Below are 22,941 nucleotides of genomic sequence, written 5' to 3'. Positions count from 1 at the left end.
TGTGGCTTTGGTGGTTGGGGCATAAATTTGAATAACAGTCATATTAACGGGTCTTCCTTGTAGGCGTATGGATATTATCCTATCACTGAGGTAGATAGAAGGACAATATATATATTTTTAAATGTTCAGAACTTTTCAGAATAAATTTATTAAAAGTCAGAAGTCCCAGGTATATTTAAATATTGCATTTTAAGTCATAATCATTCGACTAGGAGGCCACTAACAAATAAGTGGCTTGGGGAGAATGTTTTTGTTAGTGATTTTAGGCTACTCCCCCTTCTCTCTAACTGTTGCTGTTGAGTTGACACTGACTTATGGTGATTCTGTGTGTATCAGAGTAGAACTGTGCTTCATGGGGTTTTCAATGGCTGGCTTTTTGGAAGTAGATGACTTCTTCTGAGGTGCCTATAAGTGGATTTGAACCACCAACCTATTGGTTAGTGGGAACTATTTGCACCACCCTGGATTCCTCTCTCTCTAACCTACCTTCTATTCTCTTCCCTCCCAGTAAATGTTAGTCTTCATGGGTAATCTCTCTCTCTTTCCTTTTTCTTTTTTAATTTTTATTGTGGTTTGGTCAAAGTTTACAGAGCAAACTCGTTTTCCATACAGCAGATCATACACATTTTGTTTCATGACATGGAGTACAATTTCCCACAATGTAACAGCTCTCTTCCCTCTTCCTCTCTGTAGTTACGTCTTCCTTGTGTCCTTCCCTCCCATGCACTCCCATCCCCCGAGCTATCTCCTGTGCCAACACTGCTTTCTGTTCTTCCATGATTGATCACTCCAAGGAATGTATCTACCTGATGTAAATGTTTACCCCATATGCCTGTCTATGTTCTGTTGAAAGTCACAGGAGTGAGTTCAGTTCCAGATCTGAAGGGTAACTAAGGGCCATAGTCTCAGGGGTCTCTCTAGGCTCTATCAGACCAGCAAGTCTGGTCTTTTTTTTTTTTTTTTTATGATTTTGAATTTTGTTCCACATTGTTCACCCATTCTATTCAGTATCTCCTGCATGGATTCCCCTCTGAGTGGTTGATAGTGGTAGGCAGGCACCATCTAGTTCATCCAGTCTCATGGTCATATAGCTGAAGATCACATGGTCTACTAGTTCCTTGGACTAATTGTTCCCATCCATCTTTGATTTTCTTCATTCTTCTTTGCTCTGGATGAGGAGAGACCCATCGTTGCATCTAGATGGCTGCTTGCAAGCTTTTAAGACCCTAGTCGCTACTCACTAAAGTGGAATGTAGAACAAAGTTTTTGTGTAGTATGTTACGCCAATTGAGTTTGATGTCCACTGTGACCATGGTCCTGAGCCCACAGATCCTCTCAGCCCACAGGTCCAATTGCTTGCTCCCTCAGAGTAGCTGGCTGTGGCCAAGAAGCCACCACAACCTTGTTCCTTGTCAGCTCTACTATACACCTAAACATTCTATGGCAGATACAAATACACTTGTAGAAACATTGTCTGCCAGCTCTACACATAGTTGTGGGCACAATCCCCCCTGCCTAAATATACCTGATCATTCAGCATGTCCACCCATCTATCCACCAATGCTTGCCATCACTGACAACACAGTACTGTACATGCAAAAGGGTTCATCTTTGCTGTCTTACCTCCTATGTACCTCTCTACATCTTTCTCTTCCTCAATGCCACCATGTTAATCACTCACTTTTGGTACATTGTCCTTCCTTTCACATGGGTGATCTCTTAGTAGTAAGAATTTGTGAGCTGCTGATGAGGACAAAGTTCATGGATATTGGCCCAAAAAAGAAAGCAGGGAGAGGCAGTGGAACATTTTTTTCTGAGTTACTAGCACATCAGAGTCATTAGATCTAGGCCCCCAATCAATATTTTTTAGTGTTTTTTATACGCCTAGAAATCTACCAGGGCCTATGGGAGCCACCCAGTAAAGGAAGATGGGCCCCCAACTCCAGATAATCACCATAATGAAGGTTAGAGTAGACCCCAGATCTCCTACTTGCTTCCTCATGGAAGAAATAGCAGGCCCAGTTGGAGTGGCCCTAAGCATCTCCCGGGAATGGCAATTTTCCTGACCTGCAGTAATGGCAAGCCTCCATGCAGAGACCTGGTGGATGGCAAGGCAGTTCTCTTTTTTAAAAGACAAGGTATCCCACATATCAAGTGCCAGTTGTTCATAACTTCAGACTCTCTCTAGATTGAGTTTATAGCTGATACTTCAAAGAGGGGCTGTTCATTAAACTATAGAATTATTTATATGTACAGATAAGATTGTATGTGCTAAGAGAAGGAAACTCCAGAACACTCATCAAGGCCAAAGAAAGTAAGAGGAATTTGGGGAGGACTGATTGCTTACTGCACTTATTATCACAATTTAACTCATAACTCTGCTATGAGTTAAACTGTGTCCTTCAAAAAGGTATGTTGAAGTCATAACTCCCAGTACATGTGAATGGACCATGTTTGGAAATAGGGTCTTTGAAGATGTTATCAGTTGGGTTAAAATGAGGTCATTCTGGATTAGAGTGGACCCTAATCTTATATGACTAGCATTTTCATAAAAGGAGGAAAAGAGACCCAGAGCCAGAGGGAAGGTGGCAATGTGAAGATGGAGGCAGAGGACAGAGTTATGCATCTACATGTCAAGGAATGCCAGGAACCACCAGAAGCTAGGAAGAGGCAAAGGATTGCCTTCAGAGAGCCTTCAGAGAGAGCATGGCCTTGCCAACATGGTGGTTGCAGATTTCTGGCCTCCAGAACTGTGAGAATAAATTTCTGTTGCTTTAAGTCACCCAGTTTGTGGTACTTTATTATGGCACCCCTAGGAAACTCATACAGGCTTGAAAGGTCAAGGTCTTTGTCCTTGGCCGTACCATGTGTTTTCAGTTGCCATTTCCCAAACCATGTGAAGCAATTGGGCTTTCAGGGAAGGAGTTGAGGAGGAATTCAGGGAAGTTTGTAGGTGGAACTTGGAGGGAGGTAGTCATCTCCCATCTGGTTTGCTTTAACTCTTTCTCTCTGGCCCCACTGCATCCAGCCTTCTGTTGGGTCAGCTGCCAATGGAGGAGTATTTCTGGCTGGTTCTTTTGGCCACACTGTTGCTCTCTGAGGAGAAGGAACTCTCTGGTGTCTGCCCATGGCTGCCCACATCAAACTCTTTCTCCTATTCCCTGCCTCTTCTGATCAGCTACTGTTTTTATTCCCCCTAAAAGTCCCTCTGGGGTGTTGAAAATGGAGCAGACTCATCATTACTCACTGACTTCCTCTATATCCCTGTGATGGGGCCAAATTAGCCACCTTCCCCAAGTCCACTCTACCCAGACTACACAAGTCTTTCCTGGTGTTCTTCAGGGAGTGGAATTCTTCCCTGCACACAAAATATAAGTCTGACCACATTGGTAGAAAGCCAGTTAGACAAGGAATGACTGTGACTGGGATATTACCAATTTATTACCTCTTTCTATATCTTCACTCCAGAACAAACAAACAAACAAACAAAAAACAATTACTGTTAAGTTGACTCTGACTCATGGTGACCCCATGTGTGTCAGAATAGGATAGTACTCCTTAGGGTTTTCAATGGTTGGTTTTACATTGGTAGTTCACAAGACCTTTCTTCTGAGGTGCCTTGGGTGGACTCAAACCTCCAGTTTCTGGTTAATAGCAGAGTATGTCAACTATGTGCACCACTCAAGGATGTTTCTCTCCACATCTTCTCATCAGCTTCCTCCATTTTTTTTTTTTTTTTTGGAGCTATTTGTATAGAGAAAGAAACATACTTACTTTAGAGAATATATTTGCCATTTAGGCACACACAGCATTTTCTAGAGAGAAGAGCAGACCCTGAGAGCTGGGAATCATGGTAGTGAGTATGTGGCCTGCTCTGGTGGGAAGGAGAGGGCAGTGTGTTGAGGAGATCCAAGTCAGAGGAGCCTGAGGAACCACCAAGAATATCATACCAGGGATGTCAGGGGTCCGTATGATTCTTCTAAGGCTTCAGTGGGGCAGGGAGTAATTTTAGTGGAAGGTGGCAGTATGAATGTTACCGCTTACGTATAACTCCAGCCTAGAATTGGAGAGATCATTAGCCTGAAGGAAAACATGCTAAATGACGTTACCAGAAATATTTACCTCACAAATCTGAATAGAATAAATATGAAAGGAATAAGTGGTAAAGGCTGTAATTTAAACAGGGTCTGTGGTGAAGAGAGGAGGCCCTAGTGGTACAAACGGTTAATGTACTCTGCTGCTAATTGCAAGAGTGGACGTTCTAGTCTAATCTACCCAGAGGTGCCTCAGAAGAAAGATCTGGCAATCTACTGCAGAAAAATCAGCCACTGAGAACCCTACCAAGTATAGTTCTACTCTGATGCATGTGGGGTTGCCATGAATAGGAATCAATTCAGTGGCAACTGGTGAGCCCCTGGGTAGTACAAATGGGTAATAATGCACTCAACTGCTAATCAAGAGATTGGAGGTTGAAGTCTACCCAGAGGCACCTCAGAAGAAAGGCTTAGCAGTCTACTCCTGAAAAATCAGGCATTGAAAACCCTGTGGAACATACGAAGTGCAGTGAATTGCTTACTATGACTCTTCTAGCCATAGTCTTTGTAACTTCCACTAAGTGACTGGGTGAGACTATGCAGATGAGGTGCCTGTGTCCCACAAATGGGATTGGATATCGAACTTGCTAATAATGTAAATAATGGGTTTGGCCCCTGTGTGGGGTGGAACCATGCAGATAAGATGTATGGAACCCTAATGAGGGGATTGGTTAGTTTTGCCATCCCACTAGGTTTAAAATGAGCCATCCCAGAGAGGTAAAGGTGGGGCCTCACCAACATGAAGAAGAACTAGGAGTGAAGCATGTCTTTTTGACCCAAGATCCATATGCTTAAATCCTCCTAGACCTAGGAAAAACAGAGTGAGAGAGAGCAAGAGCTGTAACACTGGAGACAATGCAAGATGGCAAGAAGTACTGGGAGTGAAATGGCAGCAGCAGAGGCAACAAAATCAGGATACTGACAGAAGATGGTGTGGTGGGTGTGCTGACCCACAGAGCAAGAGAGCTGAATGCCTTCAGGCACGAGACTTGCTGGTAGAGTGGGGTGCCTCCAAGCACTTATTGGCAGAGCTAAAAGAGCTTTGTAACATTTGCCTGAACAGGGCAGAGGCCAAGGGCCAGTGAGAGGCCTTCCTGCAGGGATGCTGAGAGGAGGCTGTCCTGGTAAAAAACTGTACATCCTGAGCATTCCTGGACCTGAACTGTAACCTGTTACTTCCCTAAGAAACCCCTTAACTATAAGTATAGTCCACAAGTTCTGTGTGACCAATACAATGAAGCATCAAACCCAGTAGAGAAGTAGAGAATGCAATGGGAGGGACAGCTGGTGTCAGAATTGGTAAAAGGGTTAGAGAGAGGAGGTGTGTCTGATCTCAGCCTCATAGGAATCAATTTTGGGCTGACGCTGATGGTGATTCTCTCTCCCCCTTCTGAAATTGGAGGAGGTCAGATGCTTCCCCCACCGTGCCTTTTCTTTTCATTTTTCTTTTTTACTTTTTTTTTTTGGTGACAACATAAACAACAAGACATTTGCCAACATAACAACTTCCCCATTTACAGCTCAGGCACATTGATGACAGTTTTCATGTTGTGTCACCATTATTCCATCCTTTACCAAAATATTTCACCACCATTATCGTAAACTCAGTGCCTCGCAAATAAAAGCCACCACGCCTTCTTTATGGCACATCTCAACTTTGACACAGATGGGGTTGCCATGAATCGGAATAGACTTGATGGCAACTAGTGTTTGGTGGTGAAGAGGAATAGCTACCTTCATAGCAACATTTGTACCCTTAGAACTCAGATAAACTACTGTAATGGGGAGGTGGGTTCTGGCTGACCAAGCAGAATTATCAACATTCTCAAAGTCTGAAGCTAGTACCAGTTGTAAACAGAATTTTATGAAACCTGTCAGAGCCCCTAGTGTTTTTCTTTTGAGTATTATCATCATAAGAGCTCAACAAGTTGCATCTGAAGGGCAAATATACAATTCTATGTTACCCAAATGCCTAGGAATTTACTAGAAAAAAAAATCACTCTGATCCTTCTAACTGCTTAATTTGATTTTACCAGGAATGTATACGTAAAAAAATTTCCCCTGGAGGCTGAGAACCCTGCAGAGAAATTTTAAGCCCAACATCTAATTAGCCTGGGAGAATTATCAGCATTGGAAAATAAAACTTCATATGATAAAACATCTCAATTATAGTGGTGGTGTCAGTTTTTCACTCCTAATATATGTGTATTTATCCCATCATCTCATCTGGTTAATGAATCTGACCAAGACGATACTCTCCCATTATTGCTCAATCATGTGCTATGGAGATGGTGTACTTAGCCTTCAGTTTTTTTGGCACATTCCAGCACTGAAGCACATTAAAGTAATAAAATTAGGCAGGAAGGCGTCCTAGTCACTCCCACTCCCACCATGTTCCTGTAACCCCATCATTTACAACAGACCCGAGACAGAAACATTTTTTTAGAGCAATTTAAGATGAGGCAACACTGGATATGTAAATCCTATTTTATTGGCAGTTGTGGCAGCCAGATAATTCTGAAATGCTGAACAGCCTTCGGTCCATTTGCCATGTGGGATTGGAACTCTACGACTGTCAGGCCACACAGTGGGGGGTGTACAATAGCAGCTTTCGTCACTGTCTTCTGAACTGTGGGTGCTGTGACCATGTTGACCATTGTGTCATCCTCCAGCCAGATGTTTCATCCCAGCTGCAGTTTTGGGAAGGAGGCTTTTAAGAAGTTGAAGTGTTTTTACAAAGCCTGAGAACAAAGGCAGGTTTTTTTTTTTGTTTTTTTTTTAAATTGTTCCCACCTCCTTAAAAGAAGTATCTGGCAGGAGTCAGGAAATGGCGAGAAGAACAACTTCAAGGGAAAACACTGAGCTGATACCCACTTTGAGATTGTTCAAGAGACAGAGCAAAGCAGAGAGCCCTGTGCACTATGACTCTCCTGCAGATGCCACAGAGGGCAGCTTCAGGTTGCGGAGGAGAGGCCCCTTCCCAGGTGTAGAGCTCTTTGTCAAGGTGAGCTTTATCGAGACACCTGGACATGGTGAAGAATGCAGGGTGCTCAGTGGGGATTTGGCCACATTTGGAATGACTTATAACAGGATCCCAAAAGTTAGCGGGATGAGTGCTAGAGAAACAGAACAGTTGCAGCAGTCCTGCAGAACTTACTTTAGACTTTACTGTGCTTAGAATAACTACTATGAAAATAAGAAGTTTAAAAGCTGCAGAGCAAGTCGGGACTGGCTGAAATATGTGGCTTTGTGTCCCTGTGCTTTCATCTCCCCCCATTTCTTTGTCTAACTTTGCCCAGACCTGCAGATCTGTGATTGAAAAGGGTTCCAAAGCAGCAGACCACTGGGGATCCTCTATCATTCAGCTCTGCTGTTTTGCTCCAGAACAAGAGGAGGAGGAGATAGGGCATGATAACCATAGAGAAAGGGCCCTGCGTTTGAACTTCATTGAATTACAGAGGATTCCTTTGAGTCTGATTTCAAAATGGCTCAGTTCTGTGGGCTGGAAGGTGTTGGAACCCCAAGGTGGAGAATGGCCTTGGTGGGGAGGATAATGCTCTTTCAGGGCTAACTGCAGGGCAGTTGTTACAACTCCTTGGATGTTGGGTCATGTTGTCCACTTCCCTAGCCCTCAACCCCCTAACAACTTTACAGACTTCAGCAGGGGGGACATCTCAGACCCTTCCCTCTGGCAGCTAGAGAAGCAAATCAATGCCAGAGTGAGGAAGGGAGAGCTGGAGGGGCTGGAAGGTAGGGTTGGTGGGAAGCATGAGCCCAGAGTTTATTGTTAGCTGCCCTATATTTGACCCCCAACTCATGGTGACCCCATGTACAACGGAACAAAATATTGTCTTGTCCTGTGCCATCCTAATGACTGGTTGCAGATGAGACCATTGTGATCCATAGGGTCTTCACTGGCTGATTTTCAGAAGTAGATTACTTCCTAGTTCATCTTAGTTTGGAAGCTCAGGTGAAACCTGTTCAGCATCATAGAACATGGAAGCCTCCACTAACAGATGGGTGGCGACTGTGCATGAGATGCATTGGTAGAGCAATAATTTCACTATTAGACCACCAATTCCTTGGGCCCAGCACTTAGGGGACTCTGAATTCAGTTAACTGGATCTATTGGTACCCTTTTATGTGTATTAGGGAGCTCTGGTGGCGTAGTGCTTAAGGCATTTGACTGCTATCCAGAAGGTTGGCAGTTCAAACGCACTAACCACTACATGGAAAGAAGATGGGCCAATCTACTTTTGTAAAGATTTACCATCTCAGAAACCCACTGGGGCTCAGTATGAGTTGGAATTGACCCTATGGCAGTGAGTTTGGTGTTTTTGGTTTTCCACTCCCAGAAGCCTCCCTCCTGCCCATTCCAGATAATACCCACCTTCCAGGGCAACCTCTGTTCTAATTTCCATCACCATAAGAAGTTTATCTGTGTTAGAGCTTATTTGACATTGAACTATATAGGACTTTTGAGTCTGGTTTCTTTCAGTGTTGTTGTTGTTGGATGCCATCTAGTCAGTTTATGACTCATAGGGACTCCATATGACAGAGTAGAACTTCCCGATAGGGTTTTCTAGGCTGTGATTTTTACAGGAGCAGATCAACTAGTCTTTCTCCCATGGAGCTGCTGAGTGAGTTCAGATTACCAACCTTTTGCTCAGCAGCCAAGCACTTCATGATTGTGCCACCAGTGCTTCTTTCAGCATTATGTACATGAGGATCTTCCATATTGTTGCCTGTAGTATTGTTGTTGTTATGTGCTGTGGAGTTGGACCTGACTCATAGTGACCCCTCCTTGGGTTTCCGAGGCTGTATCACTACGGAAGTAGATTGCCCAACCTTCCTGCTTGTAGTTGTTGTTGTTGTTGTTATGTGCCGTCGAGTCAGACACAACTCACAGCAATCCCTCCTTGGGTTTCCGAGGCAGTATCACTATGGAAGTAGATTGCCCAGTCTTCCTTCCGAGGAGTGGCTGGTGGGTTTGAACCGCCAGCCTTCTGATTAGCAGTCAAGTGCCTTAGGCACTACACTACCAGAGCTCCCCCTGCTTGTAGTAGTACTAGTTATTTTCCATTATGGTGTAGTGTCCTACTTTATGAATATATAACAACTTACGATGGTTGTTTGAGTTGTTTCCAGTTTTGGCATTATAATACAGCTGCTATGAGCATTTGTGTAAGTGCCATTTGGTGGCCATAAGTATTCATTTCTGTTGGGAATGGAATCGCTGTGTCATAGGGTAAATGTATTTTTAGCTTTGATAAATAATTGTCAGAGTTTTCAAGGTAGTTGTACCAATTATATACCCTTGCTAACAACAAATGGAAATTTCAGCTGCTCTGCATTCTTGTCAACTCTTGGTATTATCAGACATAATGTTTAACCATTTTCATAGGTAGGCAGTAGTATCTTCCTGTGGTTTTAATTTGTATTGTCTTGCTGACTAATGATGTTAAGAAATTTTCATGTGCTACTTGGAGTTCCTTTCTCTTTCATGCAGAGGCTGATCAATTGTCTTTAAAACTGGATTGTCAGTTTTTTATCCTCTTAATTTGTAGTAGCATCTCTGCACTAGTAACAACCTCTCCAAGTGACTCTGAAGAACACTAACATCAGAGAACCAGCTCTCTGAAGCATCTCTTAGATTATTCAGCTTCCTTGAGCCATCCTTTTTCCTTTCTTTAGTTCCTAAATAAGCAGCTCGTTTTCTGTGTTGTATGCTTCTGTTGTTCAGATTATAGAATGCTTTCCTCTCAACTTTCTTTAATTACATGCAGCAAACATGGACTTCATGTGTTGAACGTGACTGTGTGTATCTTTTTATGTCATGAAGTCTGGCTGCATATGTCCAAGCCATCTTCTTGCTTTTTTGGTGGAATTTTATTAGCACCAAAACCTAGTAGAGATTTGTGGAGCAGGGAAAGATAGGATGAGAAAGAAAAGGTTTAGAACTTCTTTTGTTGGCTTTGATTCCACCACTCTGCTTGCCAGGAATTGCAAAACAATGTATATTAGTTTCCTAGGGTTGCCGTAACAAAGTATGAAAAATTAGGTGGTCGTAAGAACAGAAATTTATTGTCTTATAGTTCTGGAGGCTGGGAATCTGAAATCAGGTATTGGCCATGTTGAATCCTTCTGAGAGATCTGAGGGAGACTCTGTTCCATGTCTCTCTCTCGGCTTCTGGTGGTGGTTGGCAAGCCTTGGCTTATATAGATGCATGACTTTCATCTCTGCCTCCATGTTCATGTGGTTATCTTCCCTCTGTCTTTGTGTCTCTTCTCTTGTACTACAACATCACTAATATTGGATTGGGACCCACTTAACTCTAGTATGACCTCTGTTGACATCTTCACAGACTCTATTTCCAAACAAGGTCAAATTCACAGTTCACTCAAAAAAAAAAAAAAAAAACAAACAACTCACTGCCATTTAGTTGATTCCAAATCATAGCTACCCCCTTTGGGTTTCTGAGGCAGTAAATCTTTATGGAAGTAGATTGCCCGTCTTCCCTCTGTGGCATAGCTGGTGAATTTGAACCACCAACCTTCTGGGTTAGCAATCAAATGCCTTAGGCACTATGCCACCAGAGCTCCTTAACCATTAATAAAAATGAATAAAAATTGTGTGTGTTTTGTGGAATCTGGCATTTACAATTGTGAGATTTGTTCAGATAATTTTTTTTTTTTCATCTTGTAGGCTGGTTATGATGGTGAGAGCATTGGAAATTGCCCATTTTCTCAGCGTCTCTTTATGATTCTCTGGCTAAAGGGAGTTGTATTTAATGTTACCACAGTGGACTTGAAAAGGTAAGATAAGGCTTCTACATTCTTGAACTGACTGTACCTAATATCCTCCACATACATTCATTATATCCATACACACACATATCCACACACCCCACATCCACACACACATCATACATACCACACACACGCAGGCACATCCCCCACATATGTACATGAACATACACCACACATCCACACACATACATATACACACACCACATATACACATGCACATGGATACATATGCATGTACATATTACCACTTTCACACGTGAATACACACATACATGCACATACCACATACTCTTGCACACGATTGTGTGCCCCCATACATACACCTGTAGGACCCATGTGCTATACCATGGCAAAAATGTCTCTTCTTGGTCAGGAGCCTGAATTAAAACTCACTGTGGACCCACAGCATCATTACAGTATGGGATGGGATGTAATCTTTAATGAGGAGGGTCTGGGAGCAGCATGAGGAAGCTTCTCTCCCAGTTGCTGGTCAACTGTGCACATCTCAGAAACCTAAATGAGTATCTCTGCTGGCTGAGAACTCTTAGAGCATTCATTACTCACCTCTCTATCCAGAGCTGGGGCCACACAGGAAAGAATCCAGCCTATACATTTTTCACAAATACCTTTACTCTCATTACCAGTAAAACATTTTGTAAACCCACAATCTATTTTTAAATTCTCGAGGGTTATTTCTCTTAAATTGGGGAGGGCATGACTAAACGTTGGAAGTGAATCCAAATGCAGGGCCTGCCTAGAAACATTGCTGCTTACGTCCTCCCAGGAAGCCGGCAGACCTGCAGAACTTGGCACCTGGAACCAATCCTCCTTTTATGACTTTTGATGGTGAAGTCAAGACAGATGTGAATAAGATCGAGGAATTCTTAGAGGAGAAGTTAGCTCCCCCGAGGTAGGCCTCCTAAAACCAGTGTTCACAACTTGCTCGTCACTCTGTCCCCTCTTAAAAGACAATTCTAGAGCTTTTGGCTTTGTATGTTTGGTTTCCTGGGGCCCATGCACTGACTTCCTTAGCCACATCAGTGGTGAACCGCAGAAAACACAGCTCAAGATTAGAACACTTGAGTTAAGGTGGCCTGAATTTCTTTGCTCTGCATCTGCAGTTTGGCAATTAGGGTTTGATGGCAGGAAGTGAGGAGGAGGTGGGTTGGTCTATAGATTAGCAATTTCTTAGGTATGCTGCAGTCCCTGGGCGGTGCAAGTGTTACTAAGTGTCATGCTCAGTTACTAACAAAAGGTTTGGAGACTTGAGTCCACTCAGCGGCACCTCACAAGAAAGGCCTGGTGATCTACTTATGAAAAATCAGCCACTGAACACCTGTGGAGTACAGTTCTATTCCAACATGCATGAGTTCGCCATGCCAATTCCATGGCAACTGGTTTTACTGATTTTAGGTACAGTGCTGAAAGACAAAAGAGTATGTTAGGACACAGCACCATGGACTGTGGGACCTGAAAGCAACCTTTCTAGCACATCACTTTCATTTTAGTAGGGAGGAAACTGATACAAGCAAGGCAGGTGGGACCCCATGTCACAGAATGGTCACTGGCAGGACTGAAACCCTTGGTCCAGTGCCTTTCCTTTTAGATTGTTACTTCAGAACATGGTGGCCCCATGCACAACAGGATAGGACGATTGTGTTCCCCAGTGTTTTCAATGAACGATTTTCAGAAGTAGATCACTAGGCCTTTCTTCCTACTCTGGCCTAGCCTGGAAGCTCTGCTTAAATGTGTTCAGCATCATAGCAACACACAAGCCTCCACTGACAGACAGGTGGTGGCTGCACGTGAGGTGTACTGGCTGGGACTCAATCCCAGGTCTCCCACATGATTCTTTTTCTCTCAATTATATCATCACAAGTAAAATACTGCTTATCTGTGATATTCCAAATTTGAACTTTTCCAGGTATCCTAAGCTGGGGACCCAACATCCTGAATCTAACTCTGCAGGAAATGATGTCTTTGCAAAATTCTCCGCATTTATAAAAAATACCAAGAAGGATGCAAATGACAGTGAGTACTTCTCCCTCATCCTGTTTCCTGTTTTCAAAAGGAATTTCCACATGGCCTCTACTGCAGCTTCTTATATGATATCAGAAATTCTGACTCATTTGACAGAGGGTGGAGAGGGGAATCGGGAGTCCCTGGGTGGTACAAAGGCCACATGTGGGAAAATCTATCTAGCCAATATTTTTTTTCATGAATGCATGCATTAAGTGCTCAGCTGCTAACCAAAAGGTTGGAGGTTCCAGTTCACCTAGAAGCCCCTTGGAAGAAAGACCTGGTGATCTATTTCCAATAATCAGCCACTGAAACCCCTATGCAGCACAGCTCTGCACTGACATTGATAGGGACACCATGATTTGGAGTTGGTTTGACCACAACTTTTTTTTAAAGATGTATATCTAGAAAAAAGAATAAAGAAATTCTAACCTGGGATCTGGACATGACTTTTAAGAAACCAATAACCCATAAAATGATATTTTTAAGAGGGAAATGATTACCATTAGGTGTTCCCGACTATACCCTCAGAATTGTTTTAAATGATGCCTCTGCCAGTGTCCACCTTATTTGAGAATTTCAAGAAACATTTTTAATCAACAAATAAGTTTTATAAGTAGCAATGCTATGTGGACAGCAGAATTATTTTCCAGTGAGGAATGAGTCCTTTTTTTTAGAGCTTCTAAATCCACATCCATCCTTCCCAACACCCCGCTGCTGCCTGTCCACATCTCAATAAAAAAGGGAACCCATCTCCTTCCTCCACATCTAGAGAAACATGACCCTACCTTGCATGGCATAGCTCAGTAATTTTTTGCTTTTCTGTCTCAGTTTATGAGAAAAACCTACTGAAGGCCCTGAAGAAGCTGGATAATTACCTAAGTAGCCCTCTGCCTGATGAAATAGATGCCTACAGCACTGAGGACATCACTGTTTCTGGAAGGAAGTTCCTGGATGGGGATGAGCTCACCTTAGCAGACTGCAACCTCTTACCCAAGCTTCATATTATTAAGGTTGGCCCTTCCTCCTAGTGTGTGCTGAGCACATGAATGGGGCTTTGTTTTATTTTGTTTTGACTTGTGTCTCAGCCAGACATTTAAACAATCTAAATTGTGAAGTCTTGAATTTAAAATGCTTACTTGTTTCTGTTTGTGACAACCAAGCCACAGGTCCAAGTTTCAGATACATAGAAGGAAAGGATTCAGGTCTTCTCAAGAAGTGCCTGAGAACTTGACTCTAGTCCCTCTATCTCTTCTGCTTCCTTTTCCAAGCCTCCATACTTCACCCTTAGTCTAAAACAAAGTTACACAAAAGCAACTTGAGGGATTATGTTCGTTTAACTTGGCACTTTATGCTTGAGGCTTGGAGATGATGGGTGGAATCTAGGAACTTTAAAATGTGAACATAGTCAATTGTGAGTGATTTCTGGGATACACATAGCCCTTCCTAGAGATGACAGAATGGTGTCCTGTCAACGCTTAACATAATTTCTCCACAGTTAGGGAGCAATTATAATGATCTTTGGTGGTGCAGTGGTTAAAGTACTCTTAAAGTACTCAGCTGCTAACCAAAAGATTGGTGGTTCGCACCTACTAGCCATTTCATGGGAGAAAGATAAAGCAGTCTACTTCTGTAAAGATTTACACTCTTGGAAATACTATGGAGCGATTCTGGTCTGTTTTATGGGGTCAATATGAGTCAGAATTGACTCAGTTGGGTTAGGTAGGAAGCAGTTGACAGCTACTTGGTTGGGACTCTACTAGACTTGGTGTCCAGTCTTCCCAGATATTGGACTTAAAGACTCCCTAGGCCTCTCTGACACCTATCTGTCAGTTTGTCATACTGTGATAACTTCAGTGTTGCTATGATGCTGAAAGCTGTGCCACTGGTATGGCAAATACCAGCAGGGTCACCTATGGTGGACAGGTATTAGTGGAGCTTCCAGACTAAGACAGATTACGAGGAAAGACTTGGCAATCTATTTCTGAAAATTAGTTAACGGAAACCTTATGATCACATAATAGTTGAGTGTAATGCTGGAAGATGAGCTCCCTAGGTTAGAAGACACTCAAACTACACAGTGGTCACAATGGACTCAAACATATCCACGATTGCGAAGATTGGCAACATTTTCTTCTGTTGTATATGAGGTCACCATGAATTAGAGCCAACTTGATGACAACTAACAACAACCAGGAAGAAATCCAGCCAGAATGGTCCTTAGAGGCAAAAATGGCCAGACTTCATCTCACGTACTTTGGTCATGTTGTCAGAAGGGACCATTGCCTCGAGAAGAATATCATGCTTGGAACCTACTTGATGACACCTAATGCCACCAACAGACCAGTGGTTCTCCAATGTTAATAGGCACAAGAATTGTTTGGAGAGATTTTTAGAAATGTGCCCTCTCCCCAGTCTATCCCTTAACCTACTAAATCAGAACTTCTGGGAGTGACCCATGGATTTCAGGGCAGATGGTCTCACATACTGACACCTTAGTTGCTGCTGACTCTCATCAGTGCTCCCAGCCTTCCTATTCCTTATAGATATTAATTCTTATTATTCTTATTATAATTCTTGCTATGTTCTTGGCCCTCAGTAGCCCCAAGCTCTGGGACATCTTGATTATTAAAAATCCTACCATGTTCAGAGCCAGGTTCTTGGTATAAGAGTAGGGGAGATGGGGCATAAAGACATAGGAAAATACAAGCCAAGACTGTGTTGTCATACACATTTAATTGACATTTAGAAATTGCAAACTTAGTTCACACTACCTGTGATGCTGAAGCTGTGGTGGGCTCCCAGTTGCCCTTGGTGACTCCACACTGTAGAGTTGTCTTTCTCTTCTTACAGTTTTTCCCTCTTCTTTCTTTCCTTCCCAATCCTTTCTCCTAGGTTCTTTCTTCCCTCTTCACTGTTGTGGAAGACAGAGCACCAAATCTGGCTTGAGTCACCAGGGCTACCAACATGAAATGCAAGCCTTAAAGATACTGCTAATCCCTCAAATTAATGTTCTCTTTAATAACTTTATCAGTGCCCTGGAATTGAAAGTAATGAAAACATTGCAACCCCTGTTAACTTTTTGAAACATTTTCCAACAAGATATTTATATAGTTGTGTTTTGAGTTAATCATTTTGTTCTGGGGGTGACCCCTGGATTTCAAGGCAGGTGGTCTCACATACTGACACCTTAGTTGCCACTGACTAAGGTATTGTTGTTGTTTCTGTTGTCAGCTACCATTGAATCACTCACCCATTCATGGTGACCCCATGCACAATGGGATCAGACAATTGTGATACATAGGGTTTTCACTGACTGATTTTTGAAGTAGATTGCAGGTCTTTCTTCCTAGCCCACCTTACTCTGGCTCCACTGAACCCTATTCAGCATCACAACAACATACAGTCCTCCACTGACAGATGATAGGTGGTTGCTGCATATGAGGTGCATTGGCTGGAAACTGGACCTGTGTGAAATGTCTCTGGGTGGAAGACAAAAATTCTACCACTGAACTACTACTTCCCTTTAGTCACTTTTGTTGTTGTTAGGTGCCATTGAGTTGGCTCTAATAGCGACCCTATATACAACTGAATGAAACACTGCCCAGTCCTGCACCATCCTCACAATCCTTGCTGTGCTTGAGCCCATCTTTGAAGCCACTGTGTCAATCCATCTCATTGAGGGTCTTCCCCTTTTTTGCTGACCCTCTACCAAGCATGATATCCTTCTCCAGGGAATGGCCCCTTCTGGCAGCATGATGAAAGTACATGAGATGAAGTCTGTCAGTTCTCACTTCCAAGGGGCACCATAGCTACACTTCTTCCAGGACAGATTTGTTCATTCTTCTGGCAGTCCATGGTATTTTCAGTATTCTTCACCAATACCACACAATTCAAAGGCATCAGCTTTTCTTTGGTCTTCCTTATTCATTTTCCAGCTTTTACATGCATATGAGGCAACAGAAAACACCACTTTTAGTGGATGTTTTTAGTCGTTTCTATGACTAGAGTAGGATCCTTGGTGATGTCAACAGTTAAGCATTTGGCTACTACCTGAAAGGATGGTGGTTCTAATCCACCCGGAGGCATCTCAGAAAAAGAAAGTCTTGGCAATCTAATTCCAAAAAATTACAGCCATGGAGTGCAGTTGTCCTTTGAAATACATGGAGTTTCCATGAGTCAAAACCAACTCAATGACAAAGGTTTCTTTCTTTTTTTCTTTCTTTTTTAAATGAATAGTGTAGCATTGCAAAGTTGATGGAGATTGGTGAGGAGCAAGATAAATATCCTGGTCATTCAACATTGATTCCCTGTTGTTTAGCTCCTATAAAAAAATACTACTTTAAATTTCAGTAGAGGGGTTAACCTCAGGGTAAGTTCAACCCTTCCCTGACCCCAATGTAAGAATTGGAGCAAAACCTTCAAAGATGTTGAGCACTCAAAATTCCAAACAACTTATATACCTTCCATGGAGTACTTCTGAAAGGAAATGAGAATCAGTCTAAATGAATATATGGTAAAGATGATAGAGTAAGGAAATTTTTGTTTCATTCCTCTTCCTGAAACCCATCAAAAACAAAATGAAAACAGTAGTGCAGAAGCTTTATCTTTCATAAAGCTAGAAAGGGACTAAACACTAACTCAGAGACTAAGAAGTAGGAGGGACCACAGAGCCATGACTTACTTATCCATGTCCTTAGTAAGATTCTGATCTCACTAACAGCAAATAGTACTGTCCTGAAATATTCAACCTCAGATTCAGTGTACGAACACTAGAACATGGAGTCAGCCATGGGAGAAGCAAAGAACATCACTAGAGGAATCACTTTTGATCTGAGTTCTTCAGGAAGGCAGCTCTGAAGGAGCAACATGACAAAGGAACCATCTTTACATTTTGTGAGCCAATCCTTATTCCAAAGGAACAGCATGGAAGGGAGCTGGAATGGAAAGAGAGAGGGGAAGTGACATTCTACTTTGCAGCTGCTATGAGCAGAGAAATGAAACAATCCCTGAGCCAGTTAAGAGACCAAAAAAAAAAAAAAAAAACCAAACTCCCTGTCGACAATTCGATTCCACCCGTAGCACCCCTCTTTGGATTTCTGAGGTGGCATCTCTACAGAAGTAGATTGCCCAGTCTTCCTTTCAAGGAGTGGTTGGTGGGTTTGAACCACCAGTCTTCTGGTTAGCTGTCAAATGCCTTAGGCACTACACCACCAGTTGTTGTTGTTGTTATGTGCCGTCGAGTCAAACCCGACTCATAGCGACCCCTCCTTGGGTTTCCGAGGCAGTATCACTACGGAAGTAGGATTGCCCAACCTTCCTTCCAAGGAGTGGCTGGTGGGTTTGAATCACCAGCCGTCTGGTTAGCAGGCAAGTGTCTTAGCCACTATGCTACCAGAGCACCACCAGAGCTCCCTATAAATTGTTCTGGCTTCATTTTCTACCAAGGTTGACGATGATGACTTCCTACCTAATCTGTGAACCTCTGAGTGGAAGATGCTGGGAACAGAGAAATGTTCTCCTGGGACAGAGTATAGAGCAGTTTGATGAGAAGGTGTTTTTGAAAATAGATATCCAAATCAGTGTGCCAAATGCCCCCATCTCATTCTTTCAAAGACCTCCTACTTTGTTTTGAAGCAAATGATAAGTCCAATAGATCTGGGTGGTATAAACAGTTAATACGCTTGGCTGCTAGGAGCTCTGGTGGCGCAGTGCCTAAGGCACTTGACTGCTAACCAGAAGGCTGGAGGTTCAAACCCACCGCCACTCCTTGGAAGGAAGGTTGGGCAATCTACTTCCATTGTGATACTGCCTCGGAAACCCAAGGAGGGGTTGCTATGAGTCGGGTCCGACAACCGTTGGCTGTTAACTGAGAGGTTCGAGGTTTGAGTTTACCCAGAGTTACCTCAGAGAAGAGCCTGGTGATCAACTCCTGAAGAATCAGCCATTGATAACACTATGGAGCACAGTTCTACTCTGGCACACATGACATCACCATTAGTCAAAATTAACTCACTGGCAACTAGTTTTTAATAACCAGAAAGAATCTAAGTGGGACCTTTATGTAAATAGAGATGACAAAAAAAAAAAAAAAAAGGGAGATGGAAGAGGGAAAAGGTTAAAGGGAAGGAAATAAAAAGCAAGAGGTTGACCGGAAGTACATATCTGATGAAGAATTGCTCCAGAAAATTAAAAAGCATTCCAGACATATACTTCTTTTCACCCCAGATAAATGACAGAGAACATGGACCTTTTGAGCAAAAGCTCAGACAAGACACAGATGTCAGAAATGATAATATTACAAAGGGAGTGAAAATAAGACTGGCAGAGTGCAAGAAAAAGTTTATTGGTGCTGTTGTCAGCTGCTGTTGAGTTGACTCTGACTCATGGTGGCCCCCAAAAGACAAAAGACAAATAAGAGAACTGCGTAAATAAAATTAGAAGCAGAATAAACACTGTAGAAACTAATCAGGGATTCAGAGGACAGGCTTGAGACAATTGTCCAAAATCAAATGGAGAAGAAGAAAAAGATAAAAATGATTAGAGAGATCCCAGTTATACATAAGCAAGAACAGGAGAACAGGAAAGGAAAAAGAAAGCTCAAACAAAAAAGTAAGGGAAAATTATCTTGGACTGAAAGATGGCCTGAACTCCCAGTTTCAATGGCTGTACTATGTTTAAGAAAATATTGTCCCAGAAAAATCCACATTAAGACATCTCTAATAAATTACTGAAACTTGAAGTTAAAAATAGCTTTTTTTTTTTAAGCATCAAAATAGTAATAAAATAACAACAATAAATAGCAAAGCTGTGTACACAGAGAGAAAACTCAGACTGGCCTCATACATCTTGATGACCCCATTAAAAACCAGAAAACAGTGGTTTAGTATTTACACAGAATTAAAGGAAAGGATGTATGATCTAAGAATTTTCTATCTGCCAAATTGTTAATATTACCTAGACTTCTGGTCTTAATGAAATAAGCACTCCTGCATCATTTTTTTTGTGTGATGAAATAAGAAAATGATAATCAAAATAAAGTTCTAGGAACAAAGAAGCTGTGTGATGATAAACGCAAACCCCAAACCAAACCAGTTGCTACTGAGATGATTCCAATACATAATGACCCCAAGTGTGTCAGCATAGAGCTGTGCTCCATAGGGATTTTGATGGCTGATGTTTTTGAAGTTGATCTCCAGGCCTTTCTTCCAAGGCTTCTCTGGGTGGACTTGAACCTCTGACCTTTGGGTTAGCAGCCAAATGTGACACCACCCAAGGATTCCTGTGATAAACATAGAACTCATTTAAATATAAAACTTGCACTAAGCCTAAACAACAATGGAAATTGCAGTTACCAAAAGAATCAGAGAATATTAATTATGGATATTGCTATACAAATTAGAAGGGGGATAATGGAAAAGAAATGGGAAGAAGTATAGATAATAATAATATAGATATTAATTTCCCATTTTTTATATTCAGGAATCAGTGTTGTTATTATGTGCCATCGAGTCATCTCTGACTCATAACGACCCTATGTACAACAGAACAAAACATTGTCTGGTCCTGTGTCAGGCTCATGATCCCTACTATACCTGAGCCCATCACTGCAGCCACTGTGTCAGTCCATCTTGTGAGGGCCATCCCCTTTGTTGTTGAACCACCACTTAACCAAGTATAACATCCTTCTCCAGATAACAGTCCCTTCTGACAACATGACCAAAGTATGTGAGAAGTCTGGCCATTCTCACTTCCAAGGAGCATCCCAGCTGCATTTCTTTCAGGACAGATTTGTTAGTTCTTTTAGCAGTCCATGGTACTTTCAGCATTCTGCACCAACACCACCACTCAAAAGCATCAACTCTTCTTCAGTCTTCCTTTTTCATTGTCCAGCTCTCACATGCACATGAGGAGATTGAAAACACCATGGCTTGAGTTGGGTGCATCTTAGTCCTCAAGGAGATATCTTTGCTCTTCACTTGAAAGGGTCTTTTGCAGCAGATTTACCCAATGCAACATGTCTTTTGATGTCTTGACTGCTGCTTCCATTGGCGTTGATTGTAGAACCAAACAATATGAAGTCTTTGACAACTTCAATCTTTTCTCCATTTATTGTGATGCTGCTCATTGGTCCAGTTGTGAAGATTTTTGTTTTCTTTATATTGAGATGTAATCCACACTGCAGACTGTAGCCTTTAATCTTCATCAGTAAGTGCTTCAAGTCATCCTCACTTTCAGCAAGCAAAGTTGTGTCGTCTGCATATCACAGGTTGTTAATGAAGTCTTCCTCCAATTCTGATGACACACTCTTCTTCATATAGTCCAGCTTCTTGGATTATTTGCTCAGCATACAGATTGAATAAGTATAGTGGAAGGATACATCCCTGATTCACTGTCTTCCTGAGTTCCTGGAAGTTCTATATTCATATACTGCTGCAACCATTTTTTAATTATCTTCAGCAAGATTTTACTTGTGTGTGATATCAATTATATTGTTCTATATTTTCCACATTCTGTGGATCACCTTTCTTTGGAATGGGTACAAATATGGATCTCTTCCAGTCAGTTGGCCAGGTTAGCTGTCTTCCAAATCTCTTGGCATAGCCAAGTAAGTGCCTCCAGCACAGCACCTCTTTGTTGAAACATCTCAATGGGAATTCTGTCAATTCTTGGACTCTTGTTTTTCACCAATTCCTTCAGTGCAACTTCGACTTCTTCCTTCAATCGCATTGAAGTTTAATCTTATGCCACCTCCTGAAATGGGTGATCATCTACCAATTCTTTTGGGTATAGTGACTCTGTATATTCTTTCCATCTTATTTTGATGTTTCCTGCATCATTCAAATATTGCCTATGAAATCTTTCAATACTACAATTCAAGGGTTCATTTTTTTCCTCAGTTCTTGCAGCTTGAGAAATGCTGGACGTGGTCTTCCCTTTTGGTTTTCTAACTCCAAGTCTTTGCACATTTCATTATGATAATTGACTTTGTCTTCTTGAGCTGCTCTTTGAAATCTTCTGTTCAGCGCTTCTATCCTGTCAATTCTTCCATCTTCTTTAGCTACTTTTCATTCAAGGGCAAGTTTCAGAGTGTCTTCTGACACCAATTTTGGTCTTTTCTTCCTTTCCTGTCTTTTTTAATGACCTTTTGCCTTCTTCATGTATGATGTTCTTGATGTCATCCCATAATTCCTCTGGTTTTCAGTCACTGGTGATCAATGTATCAAATCTATATTTAGATGGTCTCTAAATTCAGGAAAAATACAATCAAGGTCATATTTTGGCTCTCGTGGACTTGTTTTAATTGTCTTCAGCTTCAACTTGAACTTGCATTTGAGCAGTTGATGATGTGTTCCACAGTCAGCTCCTGGCCTTATTTTGGCTGAAGGTATTGAGCTTCTCCATCGCCTCTTTCCACAGATATAGTTGATCTGATTCCTGTGTACTCCTTCTGGTGAAGTCCATGTGTATAGCTACCATTTATGTTGTTGAATAAAAGTATTTTCAATGAATAAGTCGTTGGTCTTACAAAATTCTATCATGAGTTCTCCAGTATTACTTCTATCACCAAAGCCATGTTTTCCAACTACCAGTGACTCTTCTTCACTTCCAACCTTTGCATTCCAATCACCAGTGATAATCAACACATCCTGATTGCATGTTTGGTCAATTTCAGACCGCAAAAACTGGTAAAAATCTTCAATTTCCTCATCTTTGGCTTTGGTGGTTGGTGCATAAGTTTGAATGTAGTATTAACTTGTCTTCCTTGTAGGCATACAGATATTATACTATCACTGACAGCATTGTGCTTCAGGATAGATCTTGAAACATTCTTTGTGATGATGAATACCACACTCCTCCTCTTTAATTTGTCATTTCCGGCATAGTAGATCATATGGTTGTCTGATTCAAAATGGCCAAAACCAGTCCATTTCAGCTCACTAATGCCTAGGATATCAATGTTCATGTGGTCCATTTCATTTTTGACAACTTCCAATTTTCCTAGATTCATACTTTG

General features: G+C 41.9%; 1 protein-coding gene across 1 annotated transcript in view; it reads left to right on the top strand.

Annotated features, from left to right (window-relative positions):
- Window positions 1–22,941, top strand: part of CLIC6 (chloride intracellular channel 6) — a 129,212-nt gene that overhangs the window by 76,401 nt on the left and 29,870 nt on the right. Inside the window, exons 2-5 of the mRNA XM_042781004.1 lie at window positions 10,801–10,910; window positions 11,689–11,814; window positions 12,829–12,935; window positions 13,755–13,936. Of these exons, the coding sequence (XP_042636938.1) occupies window positions 10,801–10,910; window positions 11,689–11,814; window positions 12,829–12,935; window positions 13,755–13,936 (525 nt within the window). The remainder of the gene's footprint in view (window positions 1–10,800; window positions 10,911–11,688; window positions 11,815–12,828; window positions 12,936–13,754; window positions 13,937–22,941) is intronic.

Source organism: Orycteropus afer, unplaced genomic scaffold, assembly GCF_000298275.1.
Source record: "Orycteropus afer afer isolate SDZICR_OR568_19922 unplaced genomic scaffold, OryAfe1.0 scaffold00078, whole genome shotgun sequence".
Lineage (NCBI taxonomy): Eukaryota > Metazoa > Chordata > Mammalia > Tubulidentata > Orycteropodidae > Orycteropus > Orycteropus afer.
This window is presented reverse-complemented; position numbering and strand designations above follow the sequence as displayed.